The sequence below is a fragment of the Aspergillus pseudotamarii genome (genome assembly GCF_009193445.1).
Source record: "Aspergillus pseudotamarii strain CBS 117625 unplaced genomic scaffold BDV38scaffold_44, whole genome shotgun sequence".
In the NCBI taxonomy this organism is placed as follows: domain Eukaryota; kingdom Fungi; phylum Ascomycota; class Eurotiomycetes; order Eurotiales; family Aspergillaceae; genus Aspergillus; species Aspergillus pseudotamarii.
The window spans coordinates 271,631-290,873 of record NW_022475058.1 but is presented as its reverse complement, the minus strand read 5'-3'; the positions used below and the strand labels follow the sequence as shown (position 1 = coordinate 290,873).

The following is a 19,243-nucleotide window of genomic DNA, read 5'->3' as shown; positions in this document are numbered from 1 at the left end:
TTTTTTTTTTTTTTTTTTTTTTTTTTTTTTTTTTTTGGTTGGTATTGGGGAGGGATGTGTGTGAGATTGTCGTATGTATATTAATATAGAGGGAAGGGTAGTAGTATCGATAAGGCTGAGAGAAAATGTGGAGTTCTCTGGGTGACAATAAATACATACGTCTGTGTACTCTCCGTATCGCTCATTTTCTATGAAATCACTCAATCATGAATATTGTCCGTTCTGTCCGCCTGTCTGTATATGTATGTATGTATGTATGTAAAGAAGGGAAAAAAAAGAGATGAAGGATTCTACACCAGGTAGAATAAGAATAAGAATTAAGGTGAAAAAAGTAATATAAAAACGATCCCCTTCCAGGATCTCACTTCCTCTTATATTCTACTTTCATGTAGGGTTTAAATTCCCACCAAGACGCAAAAACTGGACCGTTCGTATTCGTATCCACCGTAAGACCGCGCCCGAGGCAGCATTTGATTTGCGCGAGTGGGAATTTCTGTCTGCCTAGTCTGGCCTAAACAGGGAAAGGAGGATTTTTCGAGCTTAAGTTATTTCGAGCCTTTTGTTGTCTTGGCGGGGGATCCACTGGGCTGACTTTGCGTCTGGCCGAGGAGTTTATACTCTTTTTGGCAGATTATGCGGATACGACGGTGTGATTGAAGTTCGAACACGACTACGAGGTGGTTTCTAGAACGGGAATTCAATATGTATGTGGGTATATCGCGATGGAGAATAGAGTTGCCTGTTTTTTTTCTATTTTATGCTGGTCTATATCATGTTTATATTGAGCGGGGGGTATCATTGGTTACTGATTATTCTATTGTACAGGGGGCGTTTGTTAGGTGGTACCCATGGGTCAACATAGCCACCGATCGTCGACTTGTCTCAGAATCTGGCACTCGTCTGACCATTCGTCGTAGAGACGTTCGATGACGATCCCGCGGTTTCGGACGGCTTCGTAGAGGGGCTCGCATGCTGCACGGGCTTCGTGGAGGGTGTGCTCGGGGATTGTTTTCAGTTTTTTGCTGCGACCAGAGTCATCACTTGGTTCGTAGTGAAGGTCTAAGACAAAGGAGAGTCGCTCGAGATTGGGGAGAAAATCGCGCTCAGCGAAGGCCTGGACCCAATTGTCCCATTCTGGGGATTTGGCCAGGGATGCTGGGCCTCGAAATCGGAGGGTCGATATGTTTGGTGGAAGCCATTGGTATAATGTAAGTAGACGGGACTCGTCGGTGAAGACCTCGCCGATGGATAGCTTTAGCGTCTCCAGTCCGGAAAGTTGTGGTAGAAGATGCTGGATCATGCTTTCGTGTAAAAATCGGAAGTCGAGGCAAAGCGTTGAGCGGAGATTTAGCGACGTCAGGTTCCCGATAAGATGAGGTAATGCGAGGGTCATTCGGCAGAGGGTATCGATAGCATCGTTTTCTAGAATCTCTAGCGTTCGCAGATTGATCGTTGGCGGTGGGCGGTTCTCTTCTTCTAACTGGTGCTCTGTCTTGCCCTTGTATTTGTTATTCATCCATTTACCGGCCAGCTCGGGGATCCATGTGATTTGGATCTGCCTTTCCTCAGGAGTGCCCTCTTCCACAGTGATGTAATCGGCCTTTGCTTCGCCCCGGGCAATCGCCTGGGAATGTGCTTTGCTCAACTCGCTCGACGTGGGTCCTTCGAAGCGGATACCGGAGGTAAGCAACAGGATGAGATGGCTCACGCGGCCTTGCCGTATATGCGGAGTTCGAGTGACTTCCCCGCAGGCACTGAGGAGTTTGCACCGCTTGAGGGGCCAATGCAGAGGCAATTCTTTGTCATTAAGATCCTCGTTATATCCGCTGTCTAATTCCAAGGACTGGATGTTGGTGAAATGTGAGCCGAGGATGGCCCATTCCTTGTTTGATGGGGTTTCCTCTTCGATCCGGAGCGCTGTGACATCGGAGGGAATGGCCTTTAGCTGGGCGATGAGATCTTCGCCATGGCTTTCGCTGCCTTCGCGGGCGCCTTCAATTTTGACTACGTGATGATGAGGGTTGAGGCTTAGCTGAGTGTCTGTTGAGGCCATTCTGCCTTTTAAATACGCATTGGAGCAGTGAAGTATTGATGGGAGGTATGTTCTGGGTGTGCTCAACGTCGTCGGTTGAGCCCAGATGCGGAACAGGGGCCGCTGTATAGGTTAGTATTTAAATTTCAAAGCATAGCACGCCTCCACGGGTGAACATTGAATATTAATGTTGGGGGTCAGAGTCACCATTGAGGTAGAGTGTTTACTCCTGGTCGAGCCAATTGCTCTTGTTTACAACCGTCTTTCGGATCACCGTATTCTAGCAGGTCGCGGAAAGGCCCGTAGAGTCGTCAGATTGGAGTTCAGGCGCAGCAATGTAGATTACTTCCTTAGTTTCCTTGCTGACAGGAAGATCGACACAAGTATCGCAGGGCTTAGTCGAAGGGCGTTGTCAGCCGCGTTTAAATCCTATGCGATTTGCACTGTTTGCTCCGTGTAACCCATTCCACATGACTCACTTGTTGCACGTGGTGGATGTTCACATCAGCTTCCGGCTTTAGTAAAAGATAGACATTCTTCGAGAGCGACGGTGTTTCATTCCGAATCGGTACCTGAATCGCTTGGTGCAGAGATTCAGCTGTATTAAAAGATCATGTGCTCTCTGCGCAAGGCTAACTCTCCAGTATGTACAATATCATCTCAGTACTGTCTGGGAAGGAAGAGTTAAAGATAGGTAGCATTGAAGTAATCGTTGATTTGAATTGATCATCAATTGATCTAGTGAAAGAAAAAGGGATGCAACCAACGCCAAGATTCCAACTGACACCAATTTCGCTTTCGTGCAGCACGAGTGCGAATTTCCCCAAGAAGCAGCACAAAGACAAAGCGAAGGCCCAAAATTAAATCATCTCCAGTGGCCAAGGAATAGCTGCAGTAAGAGCAATAAGACCTCCCACCAGCGGTAACAATCCCCGACCGGCATTCAGCTTCAGCCACCGGGACAACAACGACTCGACTTCCACGCTTGACTTCTCGTCTACCACCCGACCCGAGTTGGCTAGGTCCATCAACTTGTTGTTGGTACCCAGCATCATGCCAAGGGTGTAGGGTACGATACCCAAAGTCAAAGCCGCTGCAACACAATACAAAGAAGAGCTGTGAGTCGGAGCCAATGGGGCTAGCGTCGTGCCAGCGCGAACAGCCCAGGCACAATAAAGAAACGCTGCGGAGGTGGCAGCGGCGATAGGAGGAGCTTGGCTTTTGCCTTTGTTATACAAGTTGCGCCATAATTTGACAGCGGCATCAAGCGGTAATTTATCTTCTCGCGTCGATTGCATAAGTGCGGGCACGGTAATTGTGCTCAATGAGAGGATTTTGCCTTTGACAGTTATTAGAATGATTCTTCACTGGATTCGACTTGACGGTGCGTGGAAGACCTTACCAGAAAGCCAGGCGGCGCCAGTCAAGCCCACCATTTGGGCGGCGCAAAACGCAGTTGGATATGTGCTCATGATGTTAGTTTGTGGGTGAATAGACTTCAAATTGGGGTGGAGTTGTTCCGGAAGGGGCTGGGAGCGGCTTTATAGCTTCCAGTATGTTGGACAAGTGACTAACAGTGACAAATCATATGATTTCATTCAAGGTTCTCAGTTTTCGCTTCTCAATTATCCATGACGACATTGCTACGCACCAGCTAACCTTCATCAGGAACGTTTGTTGATCTCCGAGCGTCCCAAGGAACATCCACCGCAAACCTTACGCAATTTTGGCTTGATTCGGCAAGCCTAGATCCTTGGTGGGTCTCCCTCGGCTTTTGTCGGCTTTTGGAACGCTCAACGGGTTTTGCGCGTCTCGATGTCAATTAGAATGAGACTCAAGGGGCCAATTTCGATCTCTTAGTGGCAATCGCTTGTCAGCCGCTTCCTGAGGTAGCTAAGTGAGCACAACTAGGTAAGGATACGTAGGCAGGAAAAGTTAAGGCAAGTGGTAAATACTATTGAGACAGGATACTGATTCTTTACCTCCTACTACTACTAATACAGCATCAATTTATAATAAGTAAACGCCTTGATCCTCATCGTAGAATCAGATAGGCACCTAGGTTACTGATTCCTACTGGAAGGCCAACGAACATGGGATTCCACGTCCCCGTTCGGCGGCCGAGTTGTCTAGTATGCACCAGGGGCAGGGTATACTCTACAGCCATCCGGCTGGATCACTATCCGATCTATGACAGCGAAGATAGATTTATTGGCAATCTCCAATGTCTCTCTGTTCCAATTTCCATCCTCACATGTTCAGGTTGCACTAATACGGCTCAAATCAAGCCAGATCGAATATGCCTGTTAGGCGCTACCGGTCGCACCGGACGAGGTACACTCCGGATTCTTCTTATGGAGAACTATCGCAACTGGGCTCTGCATGTCTATGTCCGGTAGCGAGCAAAATCCTTATCGCTCTTCTAAGGCATAGAATATAACGCAGGTGAGAAAGTTTCTGAAGGATCCATCACGGACGTTGAACGCTGGAGACAATGCTTGTCACGGGCGGACGCCATCATTTCCGCTCTTGGCGAGAACGAGAATATCGCCGGATTATAGTTGCTACAAGATGCAGCGAACACCACGATATCCGCCCTGCAAGTATTGAGACAAGAGGATAGTTCCCACTGGCGTCAGCCTCGCCTAATTTCCTTTCGCCGGATACATTGAATCCTACAATCGCTGCCACCCATCCACGGCTGGTGCATTGGATGGTTAGGCACACCTTGGGTTATGCGTATGACGATCTTCACAAAACACAAGCTGTCTATGAAGCCCACCCACAGCTGCTACAGCTGGAATTGTACAGACCCCAACCCTGATTGAGGAGGGGTCATCTGGGCACATCATCAATACAGAAAAGGGCTCTTTCACCGTATCATATGCGGGCTTCGCGGAATTGCCATTTCTGTAGATGCAAAGTTCTAGTGCCATGATTGTTCCTCGTGCTTCTAAGGACAAGCTTCGATACCACCTGGGGCTTGTGGGAAGAATTGTACAGGGTACTCTAGCTCATTATACTCCCCGGTATCTTACTATTATGGGGAAGGTATGGGGGATGCTGTTTGGGGTATAATATTAGACCATGATGTGCACATACAATTAGTAGCGATGTTGAAGCACCAACCCTAGACTGGATACTACTGTACTGAACCCTGTGCTTAGCCACGGTAGTAACACCTAAATATCATTTGTAAGCGGGGTTCCTTGTCTACAACCATGGTCAGTGCAATCATATACTACCTGTGAAACGGAGAGTCGATCTTCCGATCAGGGATTAAAGTTAATAACCCCCCCATGTCGGAGCGAGCAGAGCTTCCAAACGCCGAAACACAAGGGGGTACGGTATAGAATAGTCGATATTATGTGGTTATCTCAGGTCTAACTCTATGGTTCCTACCATAGTCTACCCTAAACACAAAGCGCTTTCTGGCAGTCATGGCTTCAAACCAAGATCTTGCATTGTCTCTCGTCCCTTTATTTGATCTACAGTCTCTTCCACATGGGTGTTCCAAAGCCCTATATGCTCTTTCAGCGAAATCATCAGGATCATGCAGGTCTGCCGGAGCCAAAACTCATCTTCCATAACCATATGCCGCATGTAAGTCATCCTCGATGGTACTAAACCAGCTTAGCTCCAGGGTTGCATTAGTGAATGTAGGTCGAGTCACTCACTACTACCAGATCAACTGCGGCCCTAACGATCTGAGTAAGAACCATCAAACATGTGAATTTTGCACATAGTACACATTGCGGAGTACTAGTTATACTAATAGCCTCGGATATAAGACTCCGAAAGAGCCACGCGAGCGGCGATAAGATAAAACCTTATCGCCAGGAAGCATTCCCATTGGACATGGGAAGATATATTTATTAATGAAAAATTATTCAAGATGACTCAAAATGATTAATTGACACATAGCTAAAACCCCTCAATAACTCCTAGATACCTTCTCTATTCATCTACTTATACCAGCACTAGTGTACACTTCACTAGATACCAAATCTCAGTCACACAAACCCTATATATCCCATCATGACCACAACAACCATAACAACCGCCCCAGAGGAACCATGCACCCTCATCCCAATCAACCTCCACAACCCTACCGAATTCGCCGAACTAAAGCAACAACGCCGAAAATGCGGCTGGGACTACGACGACGCCAACCTCATCGCCTGGCGAGACAAACAAGACACGAACCTGAAATCCTTCTTCTGGGTCACCGTCCCCTCACAATCCACTGATGCCGACGCGCCTCACCGCATCCGCGCCGGTCACATCTCTCTCGACTCCTACGCCGATCCCCCCGACCCCGAACTCGCCACAGCCGATCGCGCAAATCTCACCATCCAGACCTTCTTCGTCGACCCCGCACACCGGGGTGGCCTCGGCCGCAAAGCAATGGATATTGTCGAAGCGATGGCGAGCGAGGAACCGTATGGTAGTCCGGAGTGTAAATATCTCACGCTGACCGCCCTCAGTAGGCGGTATTTCTACGAGCAGAATCCTTTCTGGGATAAATTGGACCGAGTCCGGCCTTCTGTTTGTGCGGTCGAGTGGTATGAGAGACGGGGGTATGTGTATTGGAAGTCCGAGCCAAGATATCACGAACCCTTGTTGGAAGGGGAGGATGCAATCATCTGGGTGGATTTTTTGAGAAAGCCCGTGCGGGGGTAGTTAGAAGTGGTTACGGAGTAATGTGATTGACTTTTCATCAGCCTGGTGATGTTTGAGTGTGGTAAGGGTTTTGTTGATGAATTTCCTGGAAAGGGGGGGCTGTATATATGGAGTTTGAAGTTGTACATATCTTTTTTTCCCTGCTACTCCGTATGTATACACGCATATGGCATATGCTGGGTTAGATACAATGAGCAACGCGTCCATGAACCATCTACTACCCTGAGATATACAGATTGACAATATGTGGATTGCCAGGGCCCAAGCGGTCGGTAGTTACGCAATCTAAAGATCAAAATAAACCTTCGACTGCAACACCATCCCCACAACTATTCGGTTCTATTTTCAATAGTAACTTACCGCATTATATCAGCTTCTGCCAATAAGGTGAACCGGAGGACCTTTTCCAAGATAACTAGATGGGGTCAATTACCTCGTTTTGGCGATGGTTGTCCGTCTACTTGGTGATCAGCACTGAAGGCAAGCTGAATGTTCAGTACGTAACTTAAGGAGATAGACCGATTGATGGCCACTGGGATGTAATGCAGCAAAACTAGACTTGGATTCTCTGGGCAGAGCGAAGAGTATAAAGTAGGCCTCGCCGACCGGTGGTCTTGTCCCTTGAAATCATCGCAATCCTATCAAAACTCCCAGCATCTAATTTCCTCCCTCATCCCCTTCTATCCTTCTATCAACCGTCACAATGAAGGCCGCTACCATCATCTCTCTTCTGAGCGTTACCGGACTCGTCGCTGCTGCTCCGGTTCACAATGGTTCGTATCCCAACTGAAGTGTAAGGAGAAGCCTTGACTGATGATTAATAGGTGCAGCTGGCGGAAATCTCGCCCGCGCCGATCCCTTTTATACTGGTGGAACAACACCAGGGTTAACTGGAACACTTAGTAACGACATAATAGGTGACGTGATGAACAGTGGCGAGACTTCTCAGAACCATGCTGGTGCTACTGGTAGTGATGCTGGTGTTGCTGGTGCTACTGGTGCTGCTGGTAGTGCTGATCGTTATGGTGGTGGTGGTGGTGGTGCTGATGGTGCTGATGGTTATGGTGGTCCTGGTGGTGCTGGTGGTGCTGATGATGGTGCCTAGGTTGGTGGCCCTTGGGCGTCGCAGAGACTTGAGAGACGGAGCATCCTACAAAGACCCTGTTGAAGTCCCTACTGAAGAACTTCCCCCCGTCAATCCTACTGGCAAACTCAACCGGCGACAAGGATCCTCTCGGTCTTCATCGTCGCGACAGTGATTCTCATATTGTTCAGGACCTTTTAGGTGGTCATGGAGCTCATCACGGGCACTCTGTCGACCACGATGAGCACAGTGGAAGGCATGATGGCCATGACGAGGGCAAAAAGCAAGGGCAAAGGCTTTACCGCATCAACATGAGGTTACCCAACATTCATCCTTGGAGGCCATTGGTAAATAGCAACAAAGAGGTGTGTTACTTTGTCGCGGTGTCCTTGTTTTTGCGATTGAAGCCAGCGATGATCCTGTATATACGGATGTTTTCGAATTGTACTGTTTGTCCACCTGTCGCAACTTCTAGTAGTAGTAGTAGTAGTAGTAGTCCAGCTTCGAATGGTTAGACACGGAATAACCCCCAATAGCATCATCTGCAGGTTTAATGTTGCAATGGACATGTTTTATCTCGGGCAGCCTAGAATCCTCTTTAAATTATGTACGAGTCTTGGGTTACACCGCTAGAAACTTTGCCACCAATGAAGCTGTAGCCTGTCCAACGGTTATCAGCGGTTTTTTTAATGAGGATCTTGGCAGCGTAGGAAAAGTTGGTGTTGGTGGTGGTGGTGATGGAGCTAATGCAGGACGTGGAAGTGATGACTGATAAGACGCGATTTCTGCGGGGAAACAAACAAGTCCAATTAATTTGTATTTAAACGGAGCCTCCAGCCATCCCTTGATTCCAGCTGAACTCGGGATTTTTTTTTGCCAACCATGAAGGTACGTGAGGAATTCCTATGATAAATTATCATTTTTAAAATATATTTGAAATGATTGAATCGGGCATCATTAACACTTCATAATCCAGTACTCCAAGCTTTTGCTACTCCTAGTCGGCGTGGCCCAGGCTCTGGATGTGCCTCGGAAACCACACGCGCCCACAGGAGAAGGCAGCAAGCGTCTCACCTTCAATGAGACCGTGATTAAGCAAGCAATTACGCCGACCTCACGGTCGGTGCAATGGCTCTCGGGCGCAGAAGATGGGTCCTACGTGTACGCGGCGGAAGACGGTAGTCTCACCATCGAGAACATCGTGACCAACGAGTCACGCACACTCATCCCTGCGGACAAGATTCCGACAGGGAAGGAAGCATTCGACTACTGGATTCATCCGGACTTGTCGTCGGTGCTGTGGGCGTCCAACCACACCAAGCAGTATCGGCATTCGTTCTTTGCCGATTACTACGTCCAGGATGTGGAGTCACTCAAGTCCGTGCCCCTGATGCCCGATCAGGAAGGTGATATTCAATATGCACAGTGGAGCCCGGCGGGCAATACCATCGCCTTTGTTCGCGAGAATGACCTGTATGTCTGGGATAATGGCACCGTTACTCGGATTACTGATGATGGTGGCCCCGACATGTTCCACGGCGTGCCGGACTGGATCTATGAAGAGGAGATCCTGGCCGATCGCTACGCGTTGTGGTTCTCGCCAGACGGTGAATACCTGGCGTATCTGAGCTTCAATGAGACTGGTGTCCCGACCTATACTGTTCAGTATTATATGGATAACCAAGCAATCGCTCCGGCGTATCCGTGGGAGCTGAAGATAAGGTATCCCAAGGTGTCGCAAACAAACCCGACCGTGACGTTGAGTCTTCTCAACATCGCTAGCAAGGAGGTGAAGCAGGCCCCAATCGACGCGTTTGAGTCGACTGACTTAATCATTGGCGAGGTTGCTTGGCTCACTGATACTCATACCACCGTTGCTGCCAAGGCGTTCAACCGAGTTCAGGACCAGCAGAAGGTCGTCGCGGTCGATACTGCCTCGAACAAGGCTACCGTCATCAGCGACCGAGATGGAACAGATGGATGGCTCGATAACCTGCTCTCGATGAAGTATATCGGTCCTATCAGGCCGTCCGACAAGGAGGCCTACTACATTGACATCTCCGACCATTCGGGATGGGCGCACCTGTATCTCTTCCCCGTTTCGGGCGGCGAACCTATCCCATTAACCAAAGGCGAATGGGAGGTCACGTCTATCCTGAGTATTGACCAGGAACGCCAGTTGGTGTACTACCTGTCGACTCAACACCACAGCACTGAGCGCCATCTGTATTCCGTCTCCTATTCCACGTTTGAGGCCACCCCGCTAGTCGACGACACCGTTGCCGCATATTGGTCTGCTTCCTTCTCTGCCAACTCGGGCTACTATATCCTCACGTACGGAGGCCCAGACGTCCCCTACCAGGAACTCTACACCACCAACAGTACCAAACCACTCCGCACAATCACCGACAACGCCAAGGTACTCGAGCAAATCAAGGACTACGCCTTGCCCAACATCACCTACTTCGAACTCCCCCTCCCCTCCGGAGACACCCTCAACGTCATGCAGCGCTTACCCCCCGGGTTCACCCCGGAGAAGAAGTACCCCATTCTCTTCACCCCATACGGCGGCCCAGGCGCCCAAGAAGTGACCAAGAGATGGCAAGCCCTGAACTTCAAGGCCTACGTTTCCTCCGACAGCGAGCTCGAATACGTAACCTGGACCGTTGACAACCGCGGCACAGGCTTCAAAGGGCGCAAGTTCCGCTCCGCCGTCACCCGCCAACTCGGCCTCCTCGAAGCCGACGACCAGATCTACGCCGCGCAGCAGGCGGCCAACATCCCCTGGATTGACGAGGACCACATCGGCATTTGGGGCTGGAGTTTCGGAGGCTACTTGACCAGCAAGGTCCTGGAGAAGGACAGCGATGCTTTCACATTAGGAGTCATCACTGCCCCGGTCTCCGACTGGCGCTTCTATGACTCCATGTACACGGAACGCTACATGAAGACCCTCTCGACCAACGAGAAAGGCTACAAGACCAGCGCTGTCCGCAAGACCGACGGGTTCAAGAACGTCGAGGGTGGATTCTTGATCCAACACGGCACGGGTGACGACAACGTCCACTTCCAAAACTCGGCCGCATTGGTGGATCTCCTGATGGGCGATGGCGTTTCTCCCGAGAAACTCCAATCCCAATGGTTCACAGACTCGGACCACGGAATCAGTTATAACGGCGGAGGCGTGTTTCTGTACAAGCAACTAGCCCGAAAGCTCTACCAGGAGAAGAACCGACAAACACAGGTGTTGATGCACCAATGGACTAAGAAGGACTTGGAGGAGTAGATAGATGTCGCAGGGGGCTATGCTTTCATATCAATTCATTCATTTTCAAGCGACTGGCTGCGACACATAGCATACATAGCATAGCAATTGACCTATCTTTGATATTTATAATTTAGTTCCCCAACCACCACTCACTCATTCGCGTAAAAGAACCACCCCCCGCCGATCCTATTAACTAGCGCCAAAAACAACAAACTAAGCCACGAGGCTGAGATCTTCCCAGACATCTACTTAAAGCTCGTATTTCACCCAATTCCCTTACCACCCAACATAAACTTCCATCCCAAGTCAATAAGAAGAAAAATGGCCGAAATATCCACCTCCACAATTCAAATCACTGACCTCCCCACCAAATCCGTAACTATCACTCCCCAACGAGCGACCATCGTTCGCGAAATCCACACTACAATCCAGGTACATACATATACATCCATACATCCATACATAACCATAACATAGCCACCACCCTCCATCTAACCCCTAACCCCATACATACCCCCAAACACATAAATTAATAAAACACAAAATTAACCCAAAAAAAACAAAAGAAGACAGGCCAACACACACTCACAATCACCGGTCTCGACCCGCGAGTCGACACGGACTCGATCCTAATCGAAGGAACAGGCACGGCGACAATAACCGACATCCAAACGTCGATAGTCCCCCGACGGGACAAATTCGAGGATGTCTATCCGGTCGAATCAGACTCAGAGGAAGACTCAGTAGAACCCGAGACAGCAGATTCAAACTCCGATAACTTCCTTGACAATGACGATCCCGAGTTAAAGGCTATTTCGAAGTCAATAGCGGAAGTGGAGGCGCGACTTGCGCAGGCGCAACATGAACAGGCGATGGCGGTTTCCGTTCGGGAGATTCTGGATGACTATGCAAAGAAAATGGACCCTGGGAGTGTGAACGCGAAGACATTAGAGGGGTTTTTGGGGCTTTATACACGGCAGCGCGTGGAGGGGCTTCAGAGGTATCATCAGGCTGGGGTGGAGGTTGGGGAGGGGGAGAAGGAGCTTGCGAGGCTGGTAAAGAGACAGGGGCAGGTTGAGGGACGATTGAAGAGGGCTAGGGAGGTTGCGTCGAAGAAGGAGCGGAGGGAGAAGGAGAAGAAGGCTATAGAGCGGGCGAGGAAGACTGAACAGCGGAAGATGGAGAGGGAGGAGAGGCTCAAGTTCTGGACGGTGCGGGTTGGGCAGGTGGTTGTGGATTTGGATAGTCAGGCCGGGTTCACGCCGGGGTCTAGTCGACGCGGTTCTGTTGTTGAACGGGTGTCGGGTGGTGAGATGTCGTCGTCGTCGGCGGCGGCGGTGGAGCCGGTTGATGTCAAGTTGTGTCTGAGTTATGTTGTGCCCGGGGTGAGCTGGAGTTCGCGCTATGAGCTGCGGATTAACACGCCTTCGTCGTCGGCGAGAATGGCTTATCGAGCTGAGTTTCGGAACTCGAGCTCTGAGACGTGGACGGATGCGCGGGTGACGCTCTCGACGTCGCAGGCTTCGTTTTCCGGGCTGGAACAGCGGATTCCGTCGTTGCATCCTTGGCATATTAAGTTGTTGGATGCGGTTCAGGAGAATCAGGAGCATCCCTCTTGGGAAAAGATTTTGTTGGGTGGTTATGCGAATCGGCCTGTAAGTGACTGATCCCATATAGCGTACGAATTTGGTGGAATGGGTAAATGACTGAATGGAAGGTACAGGCAGTGAAAACGAGTGGGCTATTTGGAGCTCGACCGTCTGGGTCTGGCCTATTTGGAAATACGGCGGCGCAACCTCAACAGAGTTCTGGATTTGGTGGATTCGAACAGAGCAAACCTACAGTGAGTGTTTTTGGAGGTGCACCGGCCCAGAATCAGAACTCGTCTAGGTCTCTCTTTGGTAATGCGCAACCATCTACAGCGAGTGCTTTTGGGTCGGCGTCAAATCAGAACCAACCTAGCTCGTCCGGAGGCCTTTTCGGAGGAATGAATCAAACTCCACTTGCATCAAATCAGGCGAGCAATACAGGGGAAGCACCGAGGCATGCCCAACAGGTGTCATCTGGAGGTCTTTTCGGATCTGGGAGAGCCTTATTTGGGCGAGCTCGGGCAGCAGAGCCAGCCCAGAACTCTCCCTCCCAAGAGCCAAGCTCCATTGAGTACACACACGAGGATGAGGATGAGAACGAGGAAGATAGAGAAGACGATCACGACAACGACGTCGACACCATAGCCTCAGCATCTATTGAACACCAAGAATCAGTCAAACAAGACTACGGCCTCACAACGACCTACGACCTTCCGGGCCAACGGACGCTTATTCCCTCGACCAACAATAGACGCCACAACCTAGCGGATCTGGACCTCAAGTCCGTCACACTCTCCCACATCATTGTCCCGAAACACAGCGCAGAGGCATTTTTCCGCGCACGGGTCAAAAACACCTCTTCGTTGAGAATTATTCGTGGAAGAGTGGGCTTGACTGTTGATGGAACGTTCCTCGGCACGGCCACGATCCCCAACTGTGCGCCGGGCGATTTCTTCAACGTCTCCTTGGGCGTTGATCCCTCGATCCTGGTGACCTATGGTAAGCCGACCGTGCGACGCTTGAATACCGGGTTCTTCACCGGACATGCCGGAGCTGTGTTCCGGCGTACGTGCTGGATCAAGAATACAAAGGGTGTGGCGGTGGATATCACTGTACTGGACCAGGTGCCTGTAAGCGAGGATAAGGAGCTCCAGGTAGAGATGTTAGAGCCAAAGGGGTTGCACGAGAAGGGTAATGAAGTGAAGCTGGACATGGAAGCGAGCCATGGAAGTGGAAAGGCTATTATGGAGAAGAAGGGAGAGGTTAAATGGGTGATACACTTAGAACCGGGGAAGGACGTGCGGGTGGCATTGGAGTACGGGACAAAGGCGCCGAGAGGGAGCGAGGTGGACACTGCATGAGTCTAGAGCTATGGTATTTAATTACTTTGCCATTGACCATGTGCCCATGTCCATGCACTCCGTATTCCATCCAGAAGACCATTAGACAATTACACTACAAATTGGCTTGATAATAACAACGCAACGCAAACTATACACCCATCCCCAAGCTACATCCGTAGAATCATGAATATGACCTAAACAGGAGAAGATGATACTTACAACTATCCCGAAATCAGTAAACAACAGCGAATATACCATCCACCCTCCCAACAACTCTTTTGCGAACTAGAAAGCATCCACAAAAGTCCGATCGACACTAGATACGGCTGTGAATTTAAAGCGTAGAAGGTTTGTTCCGGGTTAATTTCTCTAGGCAATATTGCGGAGTTTATGTGCCGCTTAGAGGGTTAGGATTGAGGTCTTGACATGGGGAATGTGGAGTTGAAGGCGAGGGCGCTTGAGGTTTATCAGTTGTATACTGGCAATGGGCCTCGGGGATGGAGGTGGCCGAATGGGCAGTTTGAATTGAGAACGGCTTCGCTGGAGGATTATTTAGGGGAATCGTGAAGTTTGGGGCTGTTTTGATATAGGGCTTTGTCTATGATAGGTGGTGTTTTGGTTGGATGGGAAATTGATACGCGTTAGAGTGAGATGAAAGGTTCATTCAAGGGCGAAATGGGTAGTCTCTCTTGCGCTTTATGACATACTGAATCCGTGATATAGTATAGTGCCAGTATACAAGCCATTGAGGAATACTTACAACAACTTCTCCCAGAATCATCCTCCATGTACATCTTGTTGACTATAAAGCGCGTCGGATCCCAATCAGGCCTAGTGTGGTGGATGGAACGGGAATGGTGGGTAAATCGAAACGGGTAATTTAAGTAGCGCTAAAGATAGCATCGCAAAAGTGGAAACTTACTCCGGGGTAAAAGCTTGCCCTTGTTCATCGTGAAGGGACCCAGTTCTTTTCATTTGCTTTAGATAATTGTATTGAATGTGATGAAGAATAAGTAGTTGCTATTCCATAAGATATGCTCAATGGAAGGTAGTGAGTCAATGCTGTACGGTATCATATACTGTACAAGAATCTGCCCTAGTTTAGGTCAAAGATATATATTCAACCTCCAGAGCTCCGGACATAATATCTACGACCACCACGAGGTGCTATTATCGCTTCAATTGTACCCCATACAACGACTACCACTATAGAGTGCACTTATCTCGGCAGTCCTACTTTAATTACCTCATATTCCTCTATCTATCATACCACTAGATATGAACGTAGATGTGATACCCTTGTCGTCCCCAAGCTATCTAACCGAGGCAAAACAAAACACGATGCCATTATGCCTCAGGCAGCGAAAACGGCACCAGCGGCTATCACGGGAATTGCAGGGCCCTGATATCACCACCTCGAAATATGTCTCCCACTCCCCAATACACTATAAAGAAAGCCTTAGGTAACCAGGTCTCTTTCACAATCTCTTGCTGACCATCAGATAATTAAATCCACGTAAAAAGTATTCCGTACCGCTACGTCCTATGTGTCATGTGTCATGTGTCATCGCCATCTCAAGCGTAAGCTGAGCAAGACCGAAAATCGGAGGAAACGCGGGAAATTTCGGCGAGTCACAGGAACCTCCCTGCAAACGTTAAGCGCAAGGTTAAGTTCGACCAAGATTCGACTGCAGGCTTCGAACCTGTTCATCTGCTGCGATCCCTGCTACATCCGGCATGCCAGATAGATTAATTCAGGGTTACGTAATGGTGCAGGGAGGCTGAGATCGTCAAGAATACACTTTGTTCTCTTTGTACTCAAGTAACTATGAGAGAAAAGGGATGGAATCTAGGGTTTCTGGGAGAAAAAGTATTTATAGGGGATGAGGACAGATCAATTGTCGAGATAGGGAACAGAGGGAAAAAAATAAAAAAAGAAATAATGGGGACCAAGGGGATGCAGTTATATGAGACCTGTCGCGTTTTCCGGTTTTATTTTTTATTTATTATTTTATTTGGTCTTCCATTCTTGGCTTTTGCAGCACCAAGGGTGAGATTTAATTTTTTATGAGTGATGACGAGCACAATAATTTCGGGTCATCCACCGACGGGTCATTTTCGTCCAAGTCGGGTTCTCCCAAGAAAGGATTTCTCTGATGTATCCAAACCTATATAACCTGGACACTACCCTCGGAAGGGAATGCGACGGCCTCAGTCCTCCATCCTGAGCAGAATGGGGGTTGGCTGGGGGTGCGTGGTTGCAAAAGGAGCCAGCGTCAGCATTCCATGTCTTGTGGCCCTGAACCGACCAAGGCGTGGCGGGTTCTCCTAAAACGGGAGAATGGATCCCAATAGGAGAGTCGGTGAGCTCATCTTATCCTCAGAGATTCCGGACTAGTGTTTCCCTAGCTCGGGAAGTTCAGTTTGCTCTCCGTGGAAAAAAGGACAGGGTGTGCCAGTGACCTGCTTTTATAACCACTTCGCTACCCGGGTGACAATTGACATCCATTGCAGAGACGAATTTCCTTCTACCCGAAGTTATTGGCTTTGTCTTCCCTCGGGTCAACCACCACCACCAAAATCTTGCTTTTTTCTTGAGACGCCTCACTTGTGATGATTTTATTTTTATTATTATTCATGTTTGGGAAACTCCGGTGCAGGTGGAGCCGCATGCCCGATTCGGCCCGGTTGATTCGAGTCCGAGAAAAAGACCAGAAATTAGCTTACCGGTTGCAGGTTGGGATTGGTTGATTGAGGTGCGCCATGTGGGTCCGAACCGGTCCATCGGACCCATCCGTGAATGCAGGGATCCACTGCAGGTGAAAATTCTCTTTCGGTTTGACCGCGCCCTTTTTTTTTTTGCCTTCTCTCCTGGTGAAGCATACCGTAGATTTTTTTTTTTTTTTTTTTTGTAGCCTGGCAACAGTTACTTGGGGGATGGGGATATAGGATACACCGTAGGGTATTTGTACTCGGTAGGATAGGATGGAAGTTCAAAAAATGGGTCAACGAAAGGAATTGCCATGGCAATTGGCGTAAGATACCAATGGGTCCGAATGGAGCTTCAAGTGGATGCCAGTTTCGCAAAATCGCAACGGAGACTCGTCGACAGCACATCCAACTCCATCCGCGGACCTGCGCGGCCACCCAGCAGCAGGAATTATTGGTTGTACCACAGGAATCCTCCCTTGGCCCCCTCCCGAACGAACCCGATCAGTCAGAGGCATCCCTGGGCAACAAAGGATGTGCGTGGAAAGATAGGGATATACACGCAGTAGGGCTTTTTCCCAACAGCGCACTAAGACCGACGGGGGGCCGGGTGTGTGGGAAAACGAGCGAAAATTTAGCGGGAGAGTATTTATGTCCCGGAAGGCCTCTGTTGTCAACTTCTCCAGCTTTTTTCCCTCCAAAAAAAGTTCTGTCTACCTCCCATTCTTTTTCATCTCCTCTCACCAGAGAAAATCATCCCCAAATAAACCATCACAATGGCCTCCTCTCGTGTCTTTGCCTCTCGCCTGGCCTCCCAGATGGCCGCAACCACCAAGGTTGCCCGCCCGGCCGCCCGTTTCGCTGCCCCCAAGCGTACCTTCACCACCCAGCGCAAGACCGCTATCCCCATGACCCCCTTCCAGACCGTCAAGCGCCAGCAGCCTTCCATGATCCAGGCCAACGCTCGCCAGGTCTTCGCCAACGTCCAGGCCCGCCGCCAGTACTCCTCTGAGATCGCCGACGCCATGGTCCAGGTCTCCCAGAACATGGGTATGGGTTCCGCCGCCATTGGTCTTGGTGGTGCCGGTATCGGTATCGGTCTCGTCTTCGGTGCCCTCCTCCTCGGTGTCTCCCGCAACCCTGCCCTCCGTGGTCAGCTCTTCTCCTACGCCATTCTGGGTTTCGCTTTCGTCGAAGCCATTGGTCTGTTCGACCTGATGGTTGCTATGATGTGCAAGTACGTTTAAACGGATTATTGAACAACAACCAATTATCCGAAAGGGCAATATGAGGCAAATGCAATTTCCTTGATTTCTCAAACTGGTCAAATTGAATGGAGAGTCTTTTTATCGGATTTCGCCGTTCAGTTAGGAGGTAATCTTGTGGTGGTCTTTTTATATATCATGTACTACTTTCCCGGCATCATCTATCATCCCAATACACTGTACATATAGAGTTTAAAATGGCCACTAAAACTCCCAACTTTCGAGCCACTTTTGATAAACTCGTCAACTTATCTTTTAATTTCGACCTTGTACATTAATATCGCGCGCGTTTTCTCTTTTCTGGCCACGAAGACACGTGTAATCTCTTGTTTACCCCGGACTCTTTTCGTCGGGGCGTGTGTCAACGAAAGCGGCAATTGGGGACCTAATTTGGGTCCCTTCCCACAAGCAGCCCTCGGTCCCGTGGCTTTTTTCTTCCTACGAACAAGCTATTTTTGAGCTAAGAAGCTACAAATCTGGAGAAAGCTTTACTGGTGAGCTCTCCAGCCGTAGAGGTCATTGAGCAACACTACACCGCTCGCAGATGCTATTTCCCGGTGGATAACGGGAAAGAAGCTTCCCCGGCCACGTTGGCCATAACTGGCGGTGGCAGGGGAAATTGCCCTTGACCCGTCAAGAACCTATCAGTCGAAAGAATGTAAGGCCACCAAAGGCAGGAGAAGAACGAAATCAAGAAAGAACTCAAAAAAAGGTAGAATAAGTATGAAACACACAGCCTCCGCCAGGGCGTAGTTCAAATGGTCAAACACCGTGCCCAACACCCAGTAAATACGTGACCTGACCTCACTGAAACATCAGCCTCAGAGATTGCAAAGGGTTGAACAACTGGTTGTGCCGTTGTGGATCTCGATCCGGATCGTGAACGTCACCGCTCAACCCTCAAAAGATAGTAATGAGGTGGACCGGAAAAGATGTTGGCCAAAGGTCCAAGTGTGGATGAAAAATTTTTTCTCCCAAGAGTCATAATAAAGTCACACGAAAAGCCACCTGCAGCACACCATTGCATTCATTCATGCATGAAGAAAATTTTTTTTCGTGTTACACTCAACGATGCTTTGGCCCTGACAGCTCAGACCACATCCGTGATAGCTCCAAGATCCTCGGTAGAAGCACAGGAGCTAATGACGGACTAGAGCTGCGCCAAGGGGGCCATGGTATTTGCCTATTGACGCAGGTCCACTCGTCATTTCTCTTCGATCCCTGTGATGATCGCTTTCCCATTTCTTCGAGGTTTGTATCTTGGAGAAAG

The 19,243-nt window shown here is 49.3% G+C and overlaps 8 protein-coding genes across 8 annotated transcripts; 7 read left to right on the top strand and 1 right to left on the bottom strand.

The window, feature by feature from the left end:
- Nucleotides 1-819: 819 nt before the first annotated feature.
- On the bottom strand, nucleotides 820-2,472 carry BDV38DRAFT_141314 (uncharacterized protein). Its single transcript, XM_032051441.1, has one exon. The coding sequence runs from the start codon at nucleotides 2,051-2,053 to the stop codon at nucleotides 854-856; it is 1,200 nt and encodes a 399-aa protein (XP_031911471.1). The 5' UTR covers nucleotides 2,054-2,472; the 3' UTR covers nucleotides 820-853.
- A 2,338-nt stretch (nucleotides 2,473-4,810) lies between these two features.
- BDV38DRAFT_252720 (uncharacterized protein) lies at nucleotides 4,811-5,302 on the top strand. Its single transcript, XM_032055169.1, has one exon. The coding sequence runs from the start codon at nucleotides 4,949-4,951 to the stop codon at nucleotides 5,108-5,110; it is 162 nt and encodes a 53-aa protein (XP_031911470.1). The 5' UTR covers nucleotides 4,811-4,948; the 3' UTR covers nucleotides 5,111-5,302.
- Nucleotides 5,303-5,987: 685 nt separating this feature from the next.
- Nucleotides 5,988-6,928, top strand: BDV38DRAFT_252719 (uncharacterized protein). The gene has a single exon (XM_032055168.1). The coding sequence runs from the start codon at nucleotides 6,071-6,073 to the stop codon at nucleotides 6,713-6,715; it is 645 nt and encodes a 214-aa protein (XP_031911469.1). The 5' UTR covers nucleotides 5,988-6,070; the 3' UTR covers nucleotides 6,716-6,928.
- A 490-nt stretch (nucleotides 6,929-7,418) lies between these two features.
- BDV38DRAFT_285035 (uncharacterized protein) lies at nucleotides 7,419-7,820 on the top strand (the record flags this gene model as incomplete). The annotated part of the gene is made up of 2 exons (XM_032060400.1): nucleotides 7,419-7,488; nucleotides 7,540-7,820. The coding sequence occupies 2 exons, from the start codon at nucleotides 7,419-7,421 to the stop codon at nucleotides 7,818-7,820; spliced, it is 351 nt and encodes a 116-aa protein (XP_031911468.1).
- An 861-nt stretch (nucleotides 7,821-8,681) lies between these two features.
- Nucleotides 8,682-11,085, top strand: dppIV (prolyl dipeptidyl peptidase DppIV; the record flags this gene model as incomplete). The annotated part of the gene is made up of 2 exons (XM_032060399.1): nucleotides 8,682-8,687; nucleotides 8,776-11,085. 2 exons carry the CDS (start codon nucleotides 8,682-8,684, stop codon nucleotides 11,083-11,085), a joined length of 2,316 nt encoding a protein of 771 aa, XP_031911467.1.
- A 291-nt stretch (nucleotides 11,086-11,376) lies between these two features.
- Nucleotides 11,377-14,017, top strand: BDV38DRAFT_294722 (uncharacterized protein; the record flags this gene model as incomplete). Its single annotated transcript, XM_032062554.1, has 3 exons — nucleotides 11,377-11,499; nucleotides 11,634-12,722; nucleotides 13,484-14,017. The coding sequence occupies exons 1-3, from the start codon at nucleotides 11,389-11,391 to the stop codon at nucleotides 14,015-14,017; spliced, it is 1,734 nt and encodes a 577-aa protein (XP_031911466.1). The 5' UTR covers nucleotides 11,377-11,388.
- Nucleotides 14,018-15,224: 1,207 nt separating this feature from the next.
- On the top strand, nucleotides 15,225-16,093 carry BDV38DRAFT_252714 (uncharacterized protein). The gene has a single exon (XM_032055167.1). The coding sequence runs from the start codon at nucleotides 15,828-15,830 to the stop codon at nucleotides 16,068-16,070; it is 243 nt and encodes an 80-aa protein (XP_031911465.1). The 5' UTR covers nucleotides 15,225-15,827; the 3' UTR covers nucleotides 16,071-16,093.
- Nucleotides 16,094-17,366: 1,273 nt separating this feature from the next.
- BDV38DRAFT_141283 (ATP synthase subunit C family protein) lies at nucleotides 17,367-18,533 on the top strand. Its single transcript, XM_032051440.1, has one exon. It carries the CDS (start codon nucleotides 17,485-17,487, stop codon nucleotides 17,953-17,955), a length of 471 nt encoding a protein of 156 aa, XP_031911464.1. The 5' UTR covers nucleotides 17,367-17,484; the 3' UTR covers nucleotides 17,956-18,533.
- The last annotated feature ends 710 nt before the right edge of the window (nucleotides 18,534-19,243 follow it).